General features: G+C 51.7%; 1 protein-coding gene across 1 annotated transcript in view; it reads right to left on the bottom strand.

Annotated features, from left to right (window-relative positions):
- Positions 1 to 21,798, bottom strand: part of tgs1 (trimethylguanosine synthase 1) — a gene marked incomplete at its 5' end in the record, with an annotated part of 22,067 nt that extends 269 nt beyond the window's left edge. The window contains 16 exons of the mRNA XM_079243923.1: positions 1 to 263; positions 497 to 568; positions 649 to 908; positions 1,328 to 1,474; positions 2,640 to 2,789; positions 2,864 to 3,161; positions 3,405 to 3,561; positions 7,015 to 7,101; positions 12,521 to 12,647; positions 15,452 to 15,786; positions 16,243 to 16,564; positions 16,642 to 16,716; positions 18,294 to 18,375; positions 18,444 to 18,571; positions 18,685 to 18,752; positions 19,685 to 21,798. The exon at positions 1 to 263 is cut by the window's left edge and continues 269 nt beyond it. Of these exons, the coding sequence (XP_079100049.1) occupies positions 147 to 263; positions 497 to 568; positions 649 to 908; positions 1,328 to 1,474; positions 2,640 to 2,789; positions 2,864 to 3,161; positions 3,405 to 3,561; positions 7,015 to 7,101; positions 12,521 to 12,647; positions 15,452 to 15,786; positions 16,243 to 16,564; positions 16,642 to 16,716; positions 18,294 to 18,375; positions 18,444 to 18,571; positions 18,685 to 18,752; positions 19,685 to 21,798 (4,539 nt within the window). The 3' untranslated portion in view covers positions 1 to 146. The remainder of the gene's footprint in view (positions 264 to 496; positions 569 to 648; positions 909 to 1,327; positions 1,475 to 2,639; positions 2,790 to 2,863; positions 3,162 to 3,404; positions 3,562 to 7,014; positions 7,102 to 12,520; positions 12,648 to 15,451; positions 15,787 to 16,242; positions 16,565 to 16,641; positions 16,717 to 18,293; positions 18,376 to 18,443; positions 18,572 to 18,684; positions 18,753 to 19,684) is intronic.
- Positions 21,799 to 22,577: the final 779 nt, after the last annotated feature.

The raw sequence follows: 22,577 nt of genomic DNA, 5'->3' as shown, positions 1-22,577 counted from the left end.
AGACATTACTGCTCTCATACACCACCTGCACCAAGCTACATAGCCAGCTAATCAGGTTCCGCATGGCGAGTCAAGACCGCCAAAGATACTGTTACACAAAAAAAATAGAGTAAAAACTATTTTAAAAGTCCACATCGGATCCACACTCATGAGCAGTCCGACTTGATCAAGCTGCCAAAGTACGCAGTGACAGTCTTCAGCTTGTTGTTGAGGAAGTTCTGCTCCACCTCCACCTTTCCTCCTGGACCCGCCAGAGAGACGATCTGTGACCGACACAGAGGACAAGTCAGCGTGAACAACCAAGTTTTCTCAGCTCCAGAAATGAAGCAGATGTGCAGTTGATACAAACAAAAACACAAATGTTCAACTTCAGAAAGTGGAGTTTTTAAGTTTTTGGCAACATATGCTGGTAACGTCCATCCCTGGGAGCTCAGCTGAGCCAGCTGGCTTCATGTTCTGCTGCTGCAGAGCAGCAAACTAAAGCTCCGTAACACACCTGATCCATGTCAGCATTCCGAGGTAGGAAGAAGACGATGTTGTCTGAGATCTTCTTGGCCTGGCAGAAAATCTGAAATGTATCAGCTGTTAAGGTCAGCTTCAGGTTATTGCGTCTCACCGGACAGGAAACATTTCATCTTGTGAGGACACGTCAATCATAACCCCTCCCCCCTGCTGCTCTATAGAAGGATATCCATCCGGCTCCATCATCGTCCTGATGTCAAACACGTCAGCAGCCAGGTAGTCTGGTCCTCCCCACGGTGGGGACAGGAAAACCACGTCTCCATGGAGATGGGACGCCAGCTGAAGGAAGTCGCCCTGCACAAAGTCGATTCGGTGTGCGATGCCGTAAACCGCTGCGTTATGCCGAGCCATGTCCAACTTCACAGGGTCGATGTCCACGGCCAGGACTGGAGACGGGAGAGGAGAGAGGAGACTGGTTAGGACACAGGAGATGGGAGAGGAGACGGGATAGGAGACAGGAGACGGGATAGGAGACAGGAGACAGGATAGGGACATGTATGTCCTGTTATGTCTCTTATTTGTCTGAAAATAACAGTAACATGATGAAAATAATCTCGATTCCATAAAAGAATTCCTCGTATAAGAATAACTCATGACCATTAATTCCCAGAGTGGAACGCTCTTGTCTGGTTCCAGCTGAAGTGGGAGCTCCTTCAGGATCAACTCCAACCTACAGAACTTCCTGCAGCTTCTCAGCTGTTCGAGGATTTGGCTTTCATCACAGACAGGATTGTAAACATCCACAAAGATTTAAAAGCAGGTTACACGTTAGAAGGAGGAAAGTGCAGGGAAAAGGAACACAAACCTCTCTTTCCAGTAAGGGCGAACTGGATAGCGTTTCCTCCCACTCCACAGAAGGCGTCAATCACCAGCCGAGAGTCAGGAAAGCTGTGCTCCACCCTGAGAGCGATGTGCTGGGCGATCCTTTCTGGCGTCACAGAGAACCAGGCCTCTGAAGCGTTCCAAAGAAACAAACACAGCTGACTTTACAACGTGGCTGTTGCTAAATTCCAGCGATCAGGCAGCTGGCTAACTGCGGTTGTTGCTATGGAGACTGCTGATATGGAAATGTGGGTTTTCTGTACTTTCTGTACCCATCGGCCCACTGCCTCCTACCAGGACCCCACCGGGACCCCGTCGGCCCACTGCCTCCCACCGGGACCCCGTCGGCCCACTGCCTCCCACCGGGACCCCGTCGGCCCACTGCCTCCCACCGGGACCCCGTCGGCCCACTGCCTCCCACCGGGACCCCACCGGGACCCCGTCGGCCCACTGCCTCCCACCGGGATCCCACCGGGACCCCGTCGGCCCACTGCCTCCCACCGGGACCCCACCGGGACCCCGTCGGCCCACTGCCTCCCACCGGGACCCCGTCGGCCCACTGCCTCCCACCAGGACCCCACCGGGACCCCGTCGGCCCACTGCCTCCCACCGGGACCCCGTCGGCCCACTGCCTCCCACCGGGACCCCGTCGGCCCACTGCCTCCCACCGGGACCCCACCGGGACCCCGTCGGCCCACTGCCTCCCACCGGGACCCCACCGGGACCCCGTCGGCCCACTGCCTCCCACCGGGACCCCGTCGGCCCACTGCCTCCCACCGGGACCCCACCGGGACCCCGTCGGCCCACTGCCTCCCACCGGGACCCCCGTCGGCCCACTGCCTCCCACCGGGACCCCACCGGGACCCCGTCGGCCCACTGCCTCCCACCGGGACCCCGTCGGCCCACTGCCTCCCACCGGGACCCCGTCGGCCCACTGCCTCCCACCGGGACCCCACCGGGACCCCGTCGGCCCACTGCCTCCCACCGGGACCCCGTCGGCCCACTGCCTCCCACCGGGACCCCACCGGGACCCCGTCGGCCCACTGCCTCCCACCGGGACCCCGTCCACTTATTACCAGACGAGTGTTTCTGCTACGTGAAGCCATTTTTATGACTGTCTGTGGTGATCATGCGATAATCTGATAACACTTCTATGAGGTGCGCATCTACAGGTACATCTCAGAAAATGAGATTCTGAAAAAGTTCAATATTTTTCATCACACATTTCAGAATGTGAAACTTTTATAGATCCATTCCACACAGAGTGAAACATTTCAAACAGCTTGAAGACTAACCTCTGTCCATCTTGACCCCTTCATCGAAGCGAGAGAAGAGTCGGTAGCGCTGAGCCCAGTATTTGGCCAGTTTAGAATCAGCTGCCAGCTCTCCTGGGACCTGCTGCTTCTTCCTTCTCTTGCGCTTCTTCTTCTGTGGTTTCTCTGACTCTGCAGACATCACTTGTCATGAGATGGCGGCTTTCTGCTGAACATGTTTTAATAATGATGTGACCGCTTCTTACCTCCAGGAGTGTCTGACAGGAGGAAGTCTGGGGTCTGCAGACATGGCAGAAGTCTTCCAGCTTCCTCCTCCCTCTCTTCTTCCACACATCTGGAGCTGATGGCAGCACTGCAGCTGGTGTTCGTCGCTGCTGTGTCTGAACTGGACCCAGAGTCTGATCCCTCTTCTTTCTTCTTCATATTCCCGGTTTCCTTTGTTCTGTCCATCTCCTGGTCTTCGGACATTTCTCCTACAGATTCCGGATGGTTCTGCTCTAACAGACCCATCTGTTTCTGAACCTTCTCAAGAAAACTGTGGACCTGAAATCAGACACCGTCCTTGTTAATCAGCGCTATGCATCACATTCCCTTCTGGCAACTCATGACCTGCCTCGTCTTCTGCTGCAGATGTCATGACCTTCATAGCAGTCGCCCTCCCTCACCACCAGTCGTCTTTATGTTTAGCATTATGTATAAAAGGTTACGACTGACATTCTTTATTTGTTGATAAATCTCTTTATGCGTTTCATGCGAACTAGCTGAACCCACATAAAAAGACGGGACCTTGTGGAGGGAGGTGCTGATTTGTGGCTTTGTGACATTTCCACCCGTCTCATAGAACCTGATGTGTTTATTGATGCTGCAGAGCGGCCGCTGTGTCTTCTGCTGCTTCTGACGCTTTGGACCCGAACTGCCTCTGAAGACACACATGCTGTTAAATCTGAAGGGAAAAACACACAACCATGACTTCCTCTGTCTGAATGTTCATGAAAGTTCAGCTCATTCAGTTTAAAATGAAAAGTTCAGCCTGTCAGGCGGTACTTTGGGTCTACATTTTACTCACATTAAAGACATAAATACACTAAGGGCTTCGTTAGGGCTTACACACTCACATTTCACACACTCACACATCTGGGGAGCTCTGTGGGTGTTCCACTGTCCGGCAGTAGCGGGACCATCAGCGCATGGCAACCCTTCTTTATGACTGCACTATAAACACAACTCGTGGAGAGTGGGGGGGGGGGCGGTGATGTCAGTATGTAATATTCCTAGAAGTAATCATACGCACACGCTCCACAGAGTCTCTCCCTTCAACTCCTCTTGCCATTTCAGAGCAGAACAGCACTGATGTTGCCAAGGAGCATTAGTCATGCTACAGTGTGCAAGGCATGGTGGGTAGTGTCATGTGAAGTGGGTGTAGCACTTTTACATGACCTGACTAATGCAAACATGTTCACAGTGAAGCTCTTAATCTACAAATGTGAGTTCAGCATTCAGAGAAAAATGAACATATTAAACAATTCATGTGCACGACACTGGTGTTCTTGAGGTCTGAAGAGGATGCAGAGCGGAGTCAGAGAGCGAAGACAGCGATGGAGATTTAAGCCCTTTCTCCCGACCGTTGTCATGGGTAATGTGAGATTGCTAGCTAACAAAACGGATGGGCTCGAGATGCTAACAAGGTCTCAGAAAGAATACAGAGAGTGCAGTATTATGTGCTTCACAGAGACATGGCTGCATGAACACATCCCTGACTGTAATGTTTCTGTACCGGGCTTTAAAACGGTCCGTGCAGACCGCAGTAGACAACACAGCGGAAAGCTAAAGGGTGGTGGAATTGCAGTGCTGGTTAACCAGCGTTGGTGTCATCCTGGACATGTTACTGTCAAGGAGAAGATATGCATAAGGGACATGGAACTGTTAGCTGTGAGCTTCCGTCCATATTATTTACCCAGAGAGTTTACCTGTGTTATTCTGGTAGCGGTTTATATAATACCCGGTACCGCACCAGACACAGCCTGTGACGTCATCAGCTCCGTCGTTGCTCGGCTACAAACACAGCATCCAAACTCATTCATGGCGATCTCCGGAGACTTCAACAACGTCTCCCTCTCTGCAACTCTACCAACATTCCAGCAGTTTGTCAGCTGCTCCACCAGAGAAAATAAGATGTTGGACTTATTTTATGCAAATATGAATAATGGATCCAGTTGTTCTGCCCTGCCTCCTTTAGGAAGATCTGACCATAATCTGGTTCTTCTCACCTCCACCTACAAGCCCATCGTTCAGCAGCAACCAGTCATCACAAAGACTGTCAAAATCTGGTCTGCTGAAGCTGAAGATGCTCTTAGAGGAGGCTTTGAGGCTACAGACTGGAACGTCCTCTGTGAACCTCATGGAGACGACATCAACGCCATGACTGAGTGTGTGACAGATTACATAAACTTCTGTGTGGACAGCATCGTCCCAACAAGAACAGTGAGGTGCTTCCCCAATAACAAACCCTGGATCACCAGTGAGCTGAAAAAGCTGCTGAACATCAAAAAGAAAGCCTTCAGGGATGGAGACAGGGAGTTATTGAGGGCAACACAAAAACAACTTAAAACCCAAACTAAGAAGTGCAAGGAGGACTACAGGAAGAAGTTAGAAAGTCAGCTCCAGCAGAATAACCTGAGGGATGTGTGGTCTGGAATGAAGAAGATCACCGGCTTCAAGTTAAAGGAGGACCAGCCTGATGGAGGTCTGGACAGAGCTAATGAGCTGAACATATTCTTCACCAGGTTCAGTTCACCCCCTACCTCCAGCCCAACAGACCACACACCCTCCATAAGCCCACTGCTTTCCTGTCACGCCTCCAATCTGTCACCCTGCAGCTCAGTCATGGACCAGAACACAGCTTCATCTCCCTCCACATCAGGACATCCTGAGACCTCCACCTTGTTTGTCTCCTGCAATCAGGTTAAGAAGCAACTTGAGAAACTGAACCAGAACAAGGCTGCAGGTCCAGATGGTGTCAGTCCCAGAGATCTCAAGACCTGCTCAAAACAACTCTGTCCGATTCTCCAGCACCTTTTCAACACCAGTCTGAGACAAAATAGAGTCCCAGTGCTGTGGAAAACCTCCTGCCTTGTTCCAGTGCCTAAAAAAACACAACCAGCTGAACCAAGTGACTACAGACCAGTTGCCCTGACATCTCACATCATGAAAGTCCTGGAGAGACTCTTACTGGCTCACCTCAACAAGCAAGTAAACACCTTTCAGGACCCATTCCAGTTTGCATATCGTAATGGACTTGGGGTTGAAGATGCCATCATATACCTGCTCCAGAGAGCACACTCTCATCTAGACCATTCAGGCAGCACTCTGAGGGTCATGTTCTTTCATTTCTCAGTGCTTTTAATACCATTCAGCCTGCTTTGTTATGTGAGAAGCTCCATAAATTCCAGGTGGATACCTCCACAACCACCTGGATCTATGACTACCTCACAAACAGACCCCAGTTTGTGAGACTGAAAGGTTGTGTGTCTGAGATGGAGGTCAGCAGCACTGGTGCACCACAAGGAACTGTACTCTGGCCATTCCTCTTCACTCTGTACACCTCAGACTTCCAGTACAACTCTGAGTCCTGTCATCTGCAGAAATACTCTGATGACTCTGCAGTTGTGGGGTGTATCAGGGATGGACAAGAAGCAGAGTACAGAGAACTGGTCAGTCAGTTTGAAGATCATTCCTGCCAGCAGCCATCAGCCTCTGGAACAAGACCTCTTCTTGTTAATAATTATCTACTATAATACTGGATTTCCCATTGGGGATTAATAAAGTATTTTTCATTTCATTTCCTTTCAGACGGTCAGTTGGGAGGATGCTGATTCTGCTGCTGGTCTGGATGATGTTTCACTTGAAGTGTGAGCTCCTCTGAGACAAACCCCACATGTCAGATTTTAAGCATTTTCGCAATAACCATAAAACTCCACCAGATCTCCGGCGCCCTGACATGCCATCTCTTATATCATCAGCAGTTTATCAGGAAAGTTTGTCTGTAAGCGTAAACCACATCAGGAGAACTCCATGAGGAATGTTCAGAAGACAGGTCACCTTTCTAACTCAACATTTACAGACTCAAACAGAAGAACAATTTGTCTGTTGGAGAGGGGTGACTGGTTTGTGGACTGGTGTGCCTTACAGACCAGTCACAGCTAAGGGAGGGAAAACACAGCAGGAACCCCCCCTTCATGAACAAAAATGTCGAATATGTCGTATTTGTTTGGGGTGTTTCGCTGTGGAAACCATCTGGTTTCAGTCTTCTACCACTGTCTGCCTCCACCACAGTTTTCCAGTTATGAAAATTACAGAGCAAACAGAAGAAACCTTTCTAAAACTGGGCCAGACTTACTGAGGCTCCAGGCTGCGTTTCAGTCCCAGTTCAGACCAAACTTCCTCAGGAGTAGGCTGTGGACTCTCTTCCACATCCAGCTCATGACTGCAGAGAAACACAGAAAAATTGGTCAAAATTCACAAAGAAGAAATTAAAACAGTGAAATAGAACATTCCCCAGACCATTAGGCAGTAAGGATCTTCGTGTATCACCAAAGTGATCCTGGATGGGATTTCAAAACCAAAAGTTTTTAAGAAAAACACAAAACAAAAACCTTTGAGCCATGAAACTATGTTTTTTTTGCCACTTCTCTGGGTTGGGTTTGGGGGCATCCTGAGATGCTCCTCGGCCAGCTCAGAGATGTAGAGACCCCTTCAGCATGTCCTAGGTCTTCCCCCAGGGCTTCTTCTGGGGCGGGGTGCCTGTAACACCTCAGCAGGGTGGCATCCAGGAGACCAGATGTCCGAGCCAACTTGTCTGGGTCCTCTCAATGTGGAGGACAACCAGCTCTACTCTGTCCCTTCTGGATGACCAAGTTTCTCACCCTATCTTTAAGAGATAGGCCAACACCACATGAAGTAAACTCATATTGGTCGCCGGTTTTCACAGTCTCATTCTTTTTGCTGCTAACCGCTGCTGGTGACCATAGCTGAGGGAAGGAACATAGAGCGACCTGTAACCGATGCACCTGTCAATCTTCAAATCAAATCAAATCAAAGACACTTTATTCATCCCCGACGCTGAGAGCAGGAGTGGAATGCTGCATCCATCCTTCATTCATGAAAAAGACTATGAGATACTTGAGCTTCCCCACCAGGCCTCTCCACAAACCCGAAGACTGTAGAGCTGGTCCACTGTTCCACAGCCAGGTCAAAAACCTTGCTGCTCCTCCTCAGTCTGACGTTTGACAATCCAACGGGCCTCCTTTCCAGGCCCTGAATAGACTTTACCAGGGAGGCTGAGTGATGTTATCTCTCTTCTACTGGGGCACACCTTCTGGGACCAGGCAGCCCCACATCATCCAGAGCTTTGAGGAACTCTGGGTGGATTTAATTCACCCTAGGGCCCTGCAACCAAAGAGCTTTTTAATCACCTTGCTACATCAGAAAGAAAAGCCCACATCTAGCCATGGCTAGATGTAGAGAAAGCATTGTGTGAAGACTTAGTCATGTCTGATTTACCATCCATCAGCTCAACTGTTAAATCGTCTAAGTGTTTCAAAAGCATTAACATCAGCTCCAGTTTAACGGCTTGGTGGGAATTCCTGAAAGTAACCAAGTCTGCACTTATTCCATGTAAGCTCACACCCATCTGGAACAATCCCGACTTCCTGCAAAACAGAAAGATGATAAACTTCCCTCAGTGGAAGAATAAAGGAGTAAAGCAGTTAGAACATATAATAGAAAATGGAAACTTTCTGCCTTTTGCTGTAATTTCTTCACGATATGAAATCAGCAGCACCAAATTCTTAGAATACCACCAACTTAAATCTATCATAAGTAAGAAATACACCCCTGATCAACTAAACTTACAGTTACCTATCAGGGTTGCAGAATTCTTAAATCTTAAGGCCCCGAAGCTTCTATCCAAAATATACAGATTACTATTGAAGCTAGAAGATTCCATCTCTCTCCCAACTTCTAAATGGGAAGCAGACTTATCCAGTAACTTCATTCAAAATGACTAAGAATTCAAACATGCAATTAATACAATTCAAAATTCTCCACAGAACTCATTATACGGGACACAGGATGTTCAGGATGGGTCTGTTACACTCACATATCTGTCCACACTGTACTGACAACATGATTGACAGCTACTATCATGCCTTATGGTCTTGTCCACCTGTCCAGAGATTCTGGCTCCAGGTATGTAAAGATCTGTCAGACTGGTTTAAATGTAATATCCCTGCAAACCCCAAACTGGGCCTCTTGAGTCACTTAGGTGAAAATAACAGGGTTTAATTTAGCAAAAGCAATCCTCAGCAGCCTGTGCATTGCAAAGAAAACTATCCTTGTGAACTGGAAAAGCAAACAGAATCTGTGCATCCAGCAGTTTAGAAATCTGTTATTAGATTACATCAGCATGGAAATGATGTCTGCCTCCTCAAAGGATCAGTCAGCTTCATTCCCTCTGGTCCCCTGTGTGTGTGTGTGTGTGTGTGGGGGGGGAGGGGGGGGGGCGCTTGGGTGGGTCAGCGATTGGGGTTGCCTCTGGGCACTGAAGGGCGAGGCCACTGGCAGGGGCTTGGCCGGTGGGTTCTGGCCCTGTGGTGGGTGGCCGCGCCACTGCGGGGTGGGCTGGGCCGGGGCCCTGGGCTCCGGTGCCCGGGGATGTACCCTGTCTCTTGGGAGTGGGGGGCGTTGGCCTCTGCCGTGGGGGGCTGGGCTGACATGGATCTGCCGCTGTGGTGGGGGGCAGGTACGTGCCCTGGTGCCTGGTCCCTTGTGGACCCGGGACCAAGACGGTTGGGGATCGTGTGCGTGTGTGCGTGTGTACGTGTGTGTATGGTGTATGTATGGAGGTGAGTTGTGGTGCGTGAGAGAAGGGGAGTGTGGTGCTGCAAGTGGATGGGGGGGAAGGGGGGATGTATGGGGGAGTGTAGTGATACACAGTGATGGGGGTAGGCATGTGTGTTGGGGGAGTGTTGGGGTGCAAGTGTGTATATAAATGTGTGTGAGGGTGCAGGTGTATGGGTGCATAGTGGTACGTGGTATGTGTATGGGGGATGTGAGGGTGGGGGTGCATGTGGGCGGTGGTGTGTGTATGGGGGGGTGGAGGGGTAGTGGTTATCAAGAGGGTAGGACAGAGGTGAGAAAGGTGTTTGTGTAACAGGTGTGTGTGTGTAACTTATTGAGGTGTAGGCAAGGAGGGACTCCAGCATGTCTCCGGGTGGGGAGTGTTCTGGGTGGGTGTGGACGGTGGACCCTTGGTCTGGGGTCCCCTTCTGCCGCCCCTCCCCCTCCTTGCCGTCCTGCCGCCCTTTGCATGTGGCTGATTGGTGCCTCCTGGGGCCGGCGGTCGCTCCTTGGTTGGCGTTGGTGAGGGCTCTGGCCGTTGGGGCGGCTGCTCCTGCTTGTCCTGGTCTTCGGGGGCCCTGGGAATGGGGGCGTGCCTAGTGCCGAAGGCAGCTCACCTTCGAGAGGGAGTTACTTCCCTCCGGGCCTTAATTCCCTTTCCCCTTCCCCACTCTCCACCACACACAGGCAGGGTGTTGGGAGGTGGACACGGTGTCCTGGGTGGTGAGAGAGGCCATGAATGTGGTCTTGATCACTGCACCCACTGGCCTTTAGGCAGTCACTCTTCCAACATGGTGGGGTTACTGCCCCTCAATTTAAATTAAAAGCATCACACACTTAATCATTAGAGGGGAGGGGGGAGGGGAGAAGGGGTCCTCTCGCCCCTATTTCCGGGGCTTCGCTGGGGGGTGCGGGTGAGGCGGGGTGGGATGGCTGCCCAGTAGATCTGGGTCTGGGCTGGCCTGACTGGAGGAGAACTCTGCTGGCTCTGGGGGTTGGCTATGTCTGGTGGGTGGCGGGGGGGGCGCTGGGGGTGGTGGGCGTTAGCTGTGGGGGCCCTGATCGGGGCCTTACTGGTTTCTGCGCCCCCAGGGTCGTCCCACACGGGACATGTTGGGAAGGAAAGGTGAGGGCGTGCGGGAGCGAATGGATTGTGGATGGAATGTAAGAGAGTAGAGGTGGGTGAGTTGGGGTGCGTGTGTGTAGGGAGGAGGGGGTGATTGGAGGTGTGGTGGGGGTGTGTGTGCTGATAAATAAGGGAGTGAGTGAACTAGGGGTGTGTTGAGGTGTGTAGACAGGGAGCTCATGAGGGATGTTGTTATGTGGTGTATGTGTGCATGTATGTGAGTGGGGGAAGGGGGGTAGGGGGGTAGGGGTGTGTGAGATGGAGCATGTGTAATGGATGGGGTGTGTAGGGGTGTGTGTCACGAGGTAGTATGTGAGTCAGTTGTTACATGTGTGTGTGCCTGTGTGTGTGTGTGTGTGTGAGTGTTGGGGGGGGGGGGGGGGGGGGGGGTCTTGTGCCCCGGGGCCCGGCTGGTGCACTGGGGTGTGGCCTCTCCATTGGTGTGGGCTGGACCCTCTGCCCGCGGGGGTTGCCTTCGGGCTCTTGGGGCCCTGGGGCCCGCGCTCTGTTTGCCCTGGGCGGCCGGTGCCCGCTGGGGCCTGATCCCCCTGACCGTGGGGGACTCCGGCTGGGGCTCCCCTCCGCTGCCTCCCGGGTGGGTCCATAGCTGGCTCTGGAGTGGGGTGGTTGGATCCTGTGCTTGGGGGTGGCTACCGGCCACATGGGTCTTGGGTCCTCCTGGCCTGCTTCTGGCCTTTGTGTGGGCGGAGTCACATTGTGTGGGCGGGGTCACATTGGCATGATCTCTCTTCTCTGAACACGTTCCACTCTGTATGTTCTGCATGTGACACAGTCACTGGGTTGTGTGCAGGATTATTCACTAACAGCAGCTGGTTTTCTTTGTCTCCCATTAATATTTAACCTGATAGTTTATGGTGCTCTTGACACTTGATAGTCTAGTCCCCTGCAGGGGGAGAAGAATCTAAGATTGGCCTGTTTGTGTCTGTGTGTAAATATGTAGGCAAATGTGTATAGGTGTATATGCGTACGTTTATGCAGATGTCTGTTTTTTTTCCATCTCTCTCTTTCTCTTCTATCTCTTCCTTTTTCTCTCTCTCTACGAGGTGTTTCTTTCTCTTTCCATTTATCTTTCTGTTGCTCCGATCCACTCTGATCTGGTCCAGCAGTAGAAACTCAAAAATTTACACAAAATAAATAATGAATTAAAATAAAAATCCAGAAAATCAAGGGGATCATCATACCAGTAATGCTCCCCTTGGCAAAGTAAATTTGCTCAGCAGAACACAGCATCCAGACCATCATTCTGCTGCTTAAATGCTGGACAAGACAAAAAAAAAAGAAAGAAAAGCCCACCCCCCCGCTTCCTTGTTGAAGGTGAGCTGTTGAGATTGAGGTCTTCAAATCATTCCTTCTCAGCAGCCCCTGTCCCCACTGTACACAGTATTGATGGTGTGCTGCTTCTCCCCACTGAGCTGCTGATAGTGGACAGGAATCTAGTGGGCCTCTCTGAACTCTCATGCCTCAGCAAATGCCAAAGCCGGGTGCAGCTTAGCCTGCTGAGACCAGGTTGATACCTTCAGAGACCAACAGTCCCAGTCGGACTCCTTCCTCAGCTTGCTGGCATTCTTCACAGCTGGAGTTCTGAGATTACTGCCACGACAAGCAGATGCTCTCATGAGTCAGCTGTCTCCAAAATGGAGGCGCAAAACATAGTCAACTTGGACTCAATACCCCCCCTCCTAAGCTCTGCAGGAGGCGACAGCTCTCTGACAAGAGCCAGACTTTCCCAGCAGACCCTCAACAGATGTTTGGGCCTGCCAGGCCTGATCGGCATCCCCCGTCCTTCACCCAGAAAAACTCTCTGCAGACACGAGCATCTTGTCACTACACTTGTTACTATTCAGCTGGATAAATTTACCTCCGTTTGATTTTAGTAAGTCCTCTTGGGTGTTCTTCATCATCCTCATCGTCTTCACCTTTGCTTTGTGACATCTTATTTCTAGAAGCAGACAGTTTGGTGGGGGTGTTGGCAGCCTGCTGAGAATCTGAGTCAGAGCAAAGCAAATATTTAGCAGCACAGTTCACACCAAACACCAGATGATCTCAGCCTTCATCAGGATCATCATCATCATCAGTACAACGCTAACATCATCAGGAGTGAAGGCGTGTTCAGAGAACGTGCCGTTGCTGTTGTCCTCTTAAGACTACGTTTTCATCCTGATGGAGGAAGCCTCCATCCTGGATGGACTGGGATAGGATGGGACACCAGTACACAAAGTGGGACATCATTTTGTTTAAATGTTAAGACATCCTGCAGCGCTCCAGACCAGTGCAAATTGCACCAGAAACACAAATGATCATTGAAATGTGTAGGCAGGTAAATGCCTAACTAATCTAACACAATCAAGCTCGGAAGGCAGCATTAGAAACCTCCTAAGCTCAGTAGTGGTCCCCAGACTATCTAACTTCATCACATCACAATCATATGTTGACATTTTTCCTCATAAAGAAAGATGTGAACATTGTTTAAGCCTCTCCAGCAAGATCCTCCCTCCGGTATGAAAGTCAACCATCTTTGTCACTAATATCAATTCACGATCAATTCAGCTATCAGGGCCTATCAGTCTGGATCAGCCGTTGAGCCTGGGAAGCTGAGGGCACCAGTCTCCACCTACACCCCGATCACCAAGGTGGAGGGGTTTTCAGAGCATAGATTCCCTCCGGTCCCTCCCCTGGAGCCGAGTCTTTCAGCAGCGTTGCTGGACGGCGGCCCTGTCCTTCCACGACCAAAGATTAACTGATGGCCCGCTTCTCGGACCGCTCCCAGCAGTGTGCCTGCCAGGCGTCAGCCTCAGCTAACATCACGCTGCCGGCCTACGGCATCACTACCATGGCGGAGGAACACACCATTATTACATCCATGCTGTTTTTGTTTAATCTACACATTTTTGGTGAAGAAGACAAGCCTGTCAACACCCTGTGGCATGTGACAATGCCTCCTCCCACACTGAAGACCCTGTACTTCCATGACACCTAGAACGGCGTAAAAATTCAATATCACCATAAAAAAAACGCTCACGGAAACACCTACTTTTTGAAGAGTCTCAAATATTGCTAAAGAGTTTTTACACTCACGTGAGGGGGGTTTTCAGACATTTCCATCTACAAACATATTGCAAATGTGTCATGGAAACACTTTTTTTGCATTTACGTGTCCCTGAACGTGACGTGGGCGGTCATGTGACCAGTTCATTTCCGGTAAAGATGGGGCGGTGCAGAACAAAAAACAGAATTTTAGAGTTTTAGAAAAGAAAATGAGGGAGAAAAGTTGAGAAAATCTGTCACAAATACTCCGCAGCTAGGAGAAAACACCAAAATATGCTACGTGGCTTCTTCCCATAAACCGCTATTTCTGTAAAATCTCGTTAGTAACAGGATTTTACGAGACTTGAGGCTAATGCGCTAAACACAATTCAATGGAAACACCTGCAAATTGCAGTTGTTGTTTGTCAAAACTTAGAAATATTGCTTTTATTTTCTGAAAAAATGTGATGGAAACGCAGATGGGGCACTTGTTGCAGGGACAGGGAGATACTTCTTGTCTCGTCTTTGCTTCCATGTTGTTGTGTTTATGTGGTTCTGTGGGAAACCAGCAGAAGTGCGCTGAGGTCACAATAAGGTACGGAAGCCCAGAAGGTGGGCGGGGCAAAAAAAAAATATTGATTTTCATAAAAGATAAATCTTCATGAACAGCAAATTCTAATTAAGCAATTAAATGGATTAATCGCGCAGCCCTTCCTACAGCATATTTCCAGTTCTCTCTGTCCTGACTGCCTTCTCTCAAGAGACATGCTGCCCTTCCTTTTGGGGTGATGAGAGCAGATTCCTTCCCTCTCATCCGCCCAGGTTTAGATCACTTCAGCACCGCCTGCTGCTGGGTCTCGTTAACGTTCTGCCACGACTGGCTGCATCATGAGTCAGTGGGTTTTATGCTTACAGTGCAACACAGACCCAATGAGGCATGGACTACATCCGGCTTTGCCCTTATCCCATTAGCGATAGCCTTAAGGAACGAAGCCTATACGAAGTAGAACGTTGGGTACGACTGTAACCCCAGATTCTATGAGTATAGCCGCAGCTTCTTTAAGCCCTGGGCCTCACTGGTTCCTGGACTGGCTGAAGAAAAAGCTGATTGTAGGGCTAAGCCCAATTTATGCTCGAGGATGAGACGGGGGCCCACCAGCCGGTGGGCATGGACTACAGTTTTCAGTGCTACTTGCATGTGCACAGAGGGATAAACCCACTAGCGATAGCCTTAAAGGGATCTGGGGTTACAGTTCGTAACCAACGTTCAATAGTTACTGCAGGCTGTGGGAAATTCTGACAGGTATGCCTCCTGCCAGAATTGATCCAGCTGTACTGACGACGCCGAGTCGTTTGGAATGACTGAGTAGATCCCTTATGAAACAGCAGAGTGGAGCACAATCGTGGCTAACGGCACACAATAGCGTTAGCCAGTTAGCTACCATTACACCTGAGTTAGCTCAGTTAATGCTTATCGAAATGTCAATCATCCACCCCACGCTCACAGTCCCTGTCAGCTCCACCTCTGCTCATTTTATTGGGCAAACATGCGCGAGTCGATGAAAAGCGAAGTTGCGCTGTCTCACATTTAGTGGAAAACACGCCTCATTTACCTTTTCCTCTCTTTTTCCATTTTGGTTTACGACACCGTGAGGACGTGTGAGCCAGTGTCGGCTTCTCTCCAAGATCTTAGAAATGACTAAATACAACGGACCTGTTTTCTTATGACGTTGTCATGGTAACGCAAACTGCAATGGCTCCTCACCTGTTTGTTTCACGGTGTTCTGCTGCGAAGTGGCCGCAGTTTTCTGACCATCACTCCCACCGTCAGATGGATCCTCAGAGGCACACAGCTCCCCTTCCCGGCGCTGGGCCACACCTCCACCCGGTCTGCCTCCACCTCCATCGGGTCTGCCTCCACCTCCATCGGGTCTGATTCCACCTCCATCAGGTCTGCCTCCACCTCCATCAGGTCTGCCTCCACCTCCATTGGGTCTGATTCCACCTCCATCAGGTCTGCCTCCACCTCCATCAGGTCTGCCTCCACCTCCATTGGGTCTGCCTCCACCTCCATTGGGTCTGATTCCACCTCCATCAGGTCTGCCTCCACCTCCATCGGGTCTGCCTCCACCTCCATCGGGTCTGCCTCCACCTCCATCGGGTCTGATTCCACCTCCATCGGGTCTGCCTCCACCTCCATCGGGTCTGCCTCCACCTCCATTGGGTCTGATTCCACCTCCATCAGGTCTGCCTCCACCTCCATCGGGTCTGCCTCCACCTCCATCGGGTCTGCCTCCACCTCCATCGGGTCTGCCTCCACCTCCATCGGGTCTGATTCCACCTCCATCGGGTCTGCCTCCACCTCCATCAGGTCTGATTCCACCTCCATCAGGTCTGCCTCCACCTCCATCAGGTCTGCCTCCACCTCCATCGGGTCTGCCTCCACCTCCATCAGGTCTGCCTCCACCTCCATCAGGTCTGCCTCCACCTCCATCAGGTCTGCCTCCACCTCCATTGGGTCTGCCTCCATCTGAGCAGCTCCAGCTCAGCTCTGACTTCCAGCTCCGCCCAATCAGATCACTCAGAACCTCTGCTTCCTGTCCTCTCTCATCACTCTTTCCCTCCTCCTCCCACGAGAGGATCTGTGTGTCTGTTTCTCCTCCACCAGCGTTCCCAGTACAGTCAGACTGGTCAGTGGTCCAGCCCTGTGCTGACCAGTAGGAGTACTGCTCCCAGAATGAATAGTAGGTCTCTGCAGCATGTGCGTCCCAGGCAGCCTTTGTTTCCAGGTCGTCCCAAGGAGCAGTGGTTATTCCAGGTGCCGTCTCTGGATGTTTCTCCACCCAGCTGCTCCACAGCAGAGATTCTCCACGTCCAGCTTCAGCAAACACACAAAGAGACATTACTGGGAATACTGGGAACGGACCTGCAAAGTGGTTCCACGGCTTGCCTTACCCCAGTACGACTCCCAGCCAGCATCTCTGGTCTGTTCAGCAGCATGCGCTTCCTCCTCACAGCCTTCATCTATGGCTAGAAACACAAACACACACAGACACACACATCGTTATAGACCGACCCTGTTGGTTGTAGACCGACCCTGCTGGTTTTATACCGACCCTGTTGGTTTTAGACCGACCCTGTTGGTTTTAGACCGACCCTGTTGGTGTTTAGACCGACCCTGTTGGTGTTAGACCGACCCTCTTGGTTTTAGACCGACCCTCTTGGTTTTAGACCGACGCTTTTGGTTTTAGACCGACCCTGTTGTTTTTAGACCGACCCTATGGTGTTAGACCGACCCTGTTGGTTTTAGACCGACCCTATGGTGTTAGACCGACCCTGTTGGTTTTAAACCGACCCTGTTGGTTTTAAACCGACCCTGTTGGTTTTAAACCGACCCTGTTGGTTTTAAACCGACCCTGTTGGTTGTAGACCGACCCTGTTGGTTGTAGACCGACCCTGTTGGTTTTAAACCGACCCTGTTGGTTTTAAACCGACCCTGTTGGTTTTAGACCGACCCTGTTGGTTGTAGACCGACCCTGTTGGTTTTAGACCGACCCTGTTGGTTTTAGACCGACCCTGTTGGTGTTAGACCGACCCTCTTGGTTTTAGACCGACCCTGTTGGTTTTAGACCGACCCTCTTGGTTTTAGACCGACCCTCTTGGTTTTAGACCGACCCTCTTGGTTTTAGACCGACCCTGTTGGTTTTAGACCGACCCTTTTGGTTGTAGACCGACCCTTTTGGTTGTAGACCGACCCTGTTGGTTTTAGACCGCCCCTGTTGGTTGTAGACCGCCCCTGTTGGTTTTAGACCGCCCCTGTTGGTTTTAGACCGACCCTTTTGGTTGTAGACCGACGCTGTTGGTTGTAGACCGACCCTGTTGGTTGTAGACCGACGCTTTTGGTTTTAGACCGACCCTCTTGGTTTTAGACCGACCCTTTTGGTTGTAGACCGACCCTGTTGGTTGTAGACCGACCCTGTTGGTTTTAGACCGACCCTGTTGGTTGTAGACCGACGCTGTTGGTTGTAGACCGACCCTGTTGGTTTTAGACCGCCCCTGTTGGTTGTAGACCGCCCCTGTTGGTTTTAGACCGCCCCTGTTGGTTTTAGACCGACCCTTTTGGTTGTAGACCGACCCTGTTGGTTGTAGACCGACCCTGTTGGTTGTAGACCGACGCTTTTGGTTTTAGACCGACCCTGTTGGTTTTAGACCGACCCTGTTGGTTTTAGACCGACCCTGTTGGTTTTAGACCGACCCTGTTGGTTTTAGACCGACCCTGTTGGTTGTAGACCGACCCTGTTGGTTGTAGACCGACCCTGTTGGTTTTAGACCGACCCTGTTGGTTGTAGACCGACCCTGTTGGTTGTAGACCGACCCTGTTGGTTGTAGACCGACCCTGTTGGTTTTAGACCGACCCTGTTGGTTTTAGACCGACACTGTTGGTTGTAGACCGACGCTGTTGGTTTTAGACCGACCCTGTTGGTTTTAGACCGACACTGTTGGTTGTAGACCGACGCTGTTGGTTTTAGACCGACCCTGTTGGTTTTAGACCGACCCTGTTGGTTTTAGACCGACGCTGTTTGGAAAGGACCGTTATGTAATCTTACCTTTACTGGAGAATGCCAGATCATTTTTCTCCTCCTGCTCCTCCTCCTCCTGCTCCTCCCAGGTCCTGCCAAACCTCCGTCTCTGTAATGAAAGCAGTCATCTGGAACTGTTCCCATCAGACGGATGGACGACCCACAGGCCGGACTCACCTCCTCCTTTGGGCCGGAGGAGCTGACAGAGGAGCTGACGAAGGCCAAAGGTAGACCCATGCTGACCATCAGCTGAGCTTCCTCATCCAGGATCTCCTCCTCCTCCTCATCATCATCATCTTCCATTTCTGGCAGGAGAAGAAGACGCGTTTCAGAGCAATAATTCCTGGATTCATTTGGAACTTTGTCCGAGTCCCAGTTCTCCCCATCACTCCCAGTCTGGTACCCATGTGAAACCTACCGTGGAGTCCGGTGTGGGACTGGTGGGAGGGAAGCAGCCGGTTATCAGAGCGATACAGATCTCTGTCCCTGTTCAGACGACACACAACACTCAGTTTCCCTCTCCAGGAACGACTGCCAGGTTGTTCCTCAGCCGCCGTGGTGCTTTTCTCTCAACAACACGAACATTTCCATCCGTCAGGTCGTCGTGTCTGCCCAGCACACATGGAACTGCCGGCGTTTCTGGACGTAGCTTTAACCCTACTCTCTGTCTCCACTGGCATCTGTCCCACCAGTGGAAACCAGCTTTCCTTACGGCTGCTGGACAGTCGAGACCCAGAAAACTTTCATGTGACTGCCTGAGTCAACCGAGAGAAACTAGCTGTGAACCAGCAGAGGAAGATACTGTCCTCGCTGCAGGGCCGCCCACCAGAGGGGATGTAGACACTGTGTGTGTGTGTGTGTGTAGTCAGAGTCCAGTGAATGAATGCATGCGGTGTTCCTGGAGTGTTTACAGCGTTGGTGAGGTGACTGAAGCATGGGCTTTTTGGCATAACGAGTAACAGATGGCAGAGTGTATGAAGTAAAATGTGGATCTAATCATGGTCATGTTGTACCACTACTAGAATCAGCAACGTGCCACAGTACAGCACCACGACGCCACGTTAGTGCTCAGCAGTAACAGGACTTTTCTTTTTCATGCTCGGACACATCACTGTCATGAATCCTTGCTTTTGAGGAATAAACTCTGTATTTGTAGCCAGTGGCAGGCTTCTGGAGGCCGTCCGCCAGCTCCTGCAGCTGAAATGTTCCTCCTGTTGTGAGAAACACACCTCAGCCACTGAGAACAACGCTCATCTTCATCAGTACACATTTACTCTCACGTGGTTCTGTACAAAAACATATTTACATTTTACCCACATCAATAAAGTCTGCAAACTGCTGGGGACTATATATCTACACATGTACAGACCAGATGGGCGTAGGTATACAGGAAAACAAGACAAGGAGCCTGGTCGTACTGAACGAAAGCTCTGGAACAGCAGCACTGGATGTTTTCCTCTGCTTCTGCGTGGATCCCTGCTTTCCTCCTGCTGCAGAGGATTTCTGCCATCACGGTCACCCTGCTCCACTGCAGCACCATGTCGGCTGGAGAGACGTCCTCACGTCCCTGCAGCATCATGTCGGCTGGAGAGACGTCCTCGCGTCCCTGCATGTCGGCTGGAGAGACGTCCTCGCGTCCCTGCAGCATCATGTCGGCTGGAGACACGTCCTCACGTCCCTGCAGCATCATGTCGGCTGGAGAGACGTCCTCGCGTCCCTGCATGTCGGCTGGAGACACGTCCTCACGTCTCTGCATGTCGGCTGGAGACACGTCCTCACGTCTCTGCATGTCGGCTGGAGACACGTCCTCGCGTCCCTGCAGCACCATGTCGGCTGGAGACACGTCCTCACGTCCCTGCAGCATCATGTCGGCTGGAGACACGTCCTCACGTCTCTGCATGTCGGCTGGAGACACGTCCTCACGTCTCTGCATGTCGGCTGGAGACACGTCCTCGCGTCCCTGCAGCACCATGTCGGCTGGAGACACGTCCTCACGTCTCTGCATGTCGGCTGGAGACACGTCCTCACGTCTCTGCATGTCGGCTGGAGACACGTCCTCACGTCTCTGCAGCATCATGTCGGCTGGAGACACGTCCTCACGTCTCTGCATGTCGGCTGGAGACACGTCCTCGCGTCCCTGCAGCACCATGTCGGCTGGAGACACGTCCTCACGTCCCTGCAGCATCATGTCGGCTGGAGAGACGTCCTCACGTCCCTGCAGCATCATGTCGGCTGGAGAGACGTCCTCACGTCCCTGCAGCATCATGTCGGCTGGAGACACGTCCTCACGTCTCTGCATGTCGGCTGGAGACACGTCCTCACGTCCCTGCATGTCGGCTGGAGACACGTCCTCGCGTCCCTGCAGCATCATGTCGGCTGGAGACACGTCCTCACGTCCCTGCAGCATCATGTCGGCTGGAGACACGTCCTCGCGTCCCTGCAGCATCATGTCGGCTGGAGACACGTCCTCACGTCCCTGCAGCGTCATGTCGGCTGGAGAGACGTCCTCACGTCTCTGCAGCATCATGTCGGCTGGAGACACGTCCTCACGTCTCTGCATGTCGGCTGGAGACACGTCCTCACGTCCCTGCATGTCGGCTGGAGACACGTCCTCGCGTCCCTGCAGCATCATGTCGGCTGGAGACACGTCCTCACGTCCCTGCAGCATCATGTCGGCTGGAGACACGTCCTCGCGTCCCTGCAGCATCATGTCGGCTGGAGACACGTCCTCACGTCCCTGCAGCGTCATGTCGGCTGGAGACACGTCCTCACGTCCCTGCAGCATCATGTCGGCTGGAGACACGTCCTCACGTCTCTGCATGTCGGCTGGAGACACGTCCTCGCGTCCCTGCAGCATCATGTCGGCTGGACACACGTCCTCACGTCTCTGCATGTCGGCTGGAGACACGTCCTCACGTCTCTGCATGTCGGCTGGAGACACGTCCTCACGTCTCTGCATGTCGGCTGGAGACACGTCCTCACGTCCCTGCAGCATCATGTCGGCTGGAGACACGTCCTCACGTCTCTGCATGTCGGCTGGAGACACGTCCTCACGTCTCTGCATGTCGGCTGGAGACACGTCCTCACGTCCCTGCATGTCGGCTGGAGACACGTCCTCACGTCCCTGCAGCATCATGTCGGCTGGAGAGACGTCCTCACGTCCCTGCAGCATCATGTCGGCTGGAGACACGTCCTCACGTCCCTGCAGCATCATGTCGGCTGGAGACACGTCCTCACGTCTCTGCATGTCGGCTGGAGACACGTCCTCGCGTCCCTGCAGCATCATGTCGGCTGGAGACACGTCCTCGCGTCCCTGCAGCATCATGTCGGCTGGAGACACGTCCTCGCGTCCCTGCAGCATCATGTCGGCTGGAGACACGTCCTCACGTCTCTGCATGTCGGCTGGAGACACGTCCTCACGTCTCTGCATGTCGGCTGGAGACACGTCCTCACGTCCCTGCATGTCGGCTGGAGACACGTCCACACGTGTCTGCATGTCGGCTGGAGACACTTCCTCACGTCTCTCCACCATCGTGGTTTCCCTCCACAGACACGGACACGTCCGGGTTCCACGGAGGAGGGAACATGTTGCAGCTTCCGCTCCTTTCTTTTAGGGATAAAAGCAATATTTTTATTAGACCAAATATAAGTCCGTTAATTACAGCCTACGGCGTTGGATTTGTTAGTAAACGTAACAAATAAAAGCTGTTCATGGTACCAGAACACTGGAGTCCGGAAAATCAAAACTTCATCTGTTTCACATCCGTACTGGATTTTACTTTGAAGTACAAAACCGGAAGTCCACTTGTAAAAATTCTATTCAGGCTGAGGCTGTTTCTCAGTTGAGGTTCTGCAGACCTCCATGTACTGATCCTTCGGCTGCATACATCAGAGGCTCCTCCCAGTCCTCCCAGTCCGTCCAGTCCTCCCAGTCCGCCCTTCGTTTGGCTCCAGATTAACTTAAAACGAAGGCAACCAGAGATGCATCCTAAGCGCCCTCTCCTATCCCAGAATTCATTGCGCTCCTGATAGAAAATAATGAGCAGCAGAGCGCCGGTGTAGGTACCACACCAGCCAGACCCTTTATTTATTTATTTTTATGTATAAACACACATATTTGTCCCAGCAGATAAGCTGGGAGGACATTGTGTCCAATAACCACAATGGATTTCATTCCAGTCGTCTTCAGATGTCTTCGTCTCCTTTCATTAAAGAAAAGACTGAATTTATTCCAGTCACTCAGATAACTGGAGACTGGAATAAGGAACAATAATTAAACGTGTGTTAAATTATAATCCAGTCATATAAGAC

Source organism: Telmatherina bonti (genome assembly GCF_933228915.1).
Source record: "Telmatherina bonti genome assembly, chromosome: 7".
Taxonomy (NCBI): domain Eukaryota; kingdom Metazoa; phylum Chordata; class Actinopteri; order Atheriniformes; family Telmatherinidae; genus Telmatherina; species Telmatherina bonti.
The sequence above is the reverse complement of the archived record's forward strand: the minus strand, read 5'-3'. Positions and strand labels throughout refer to the sequence as shown.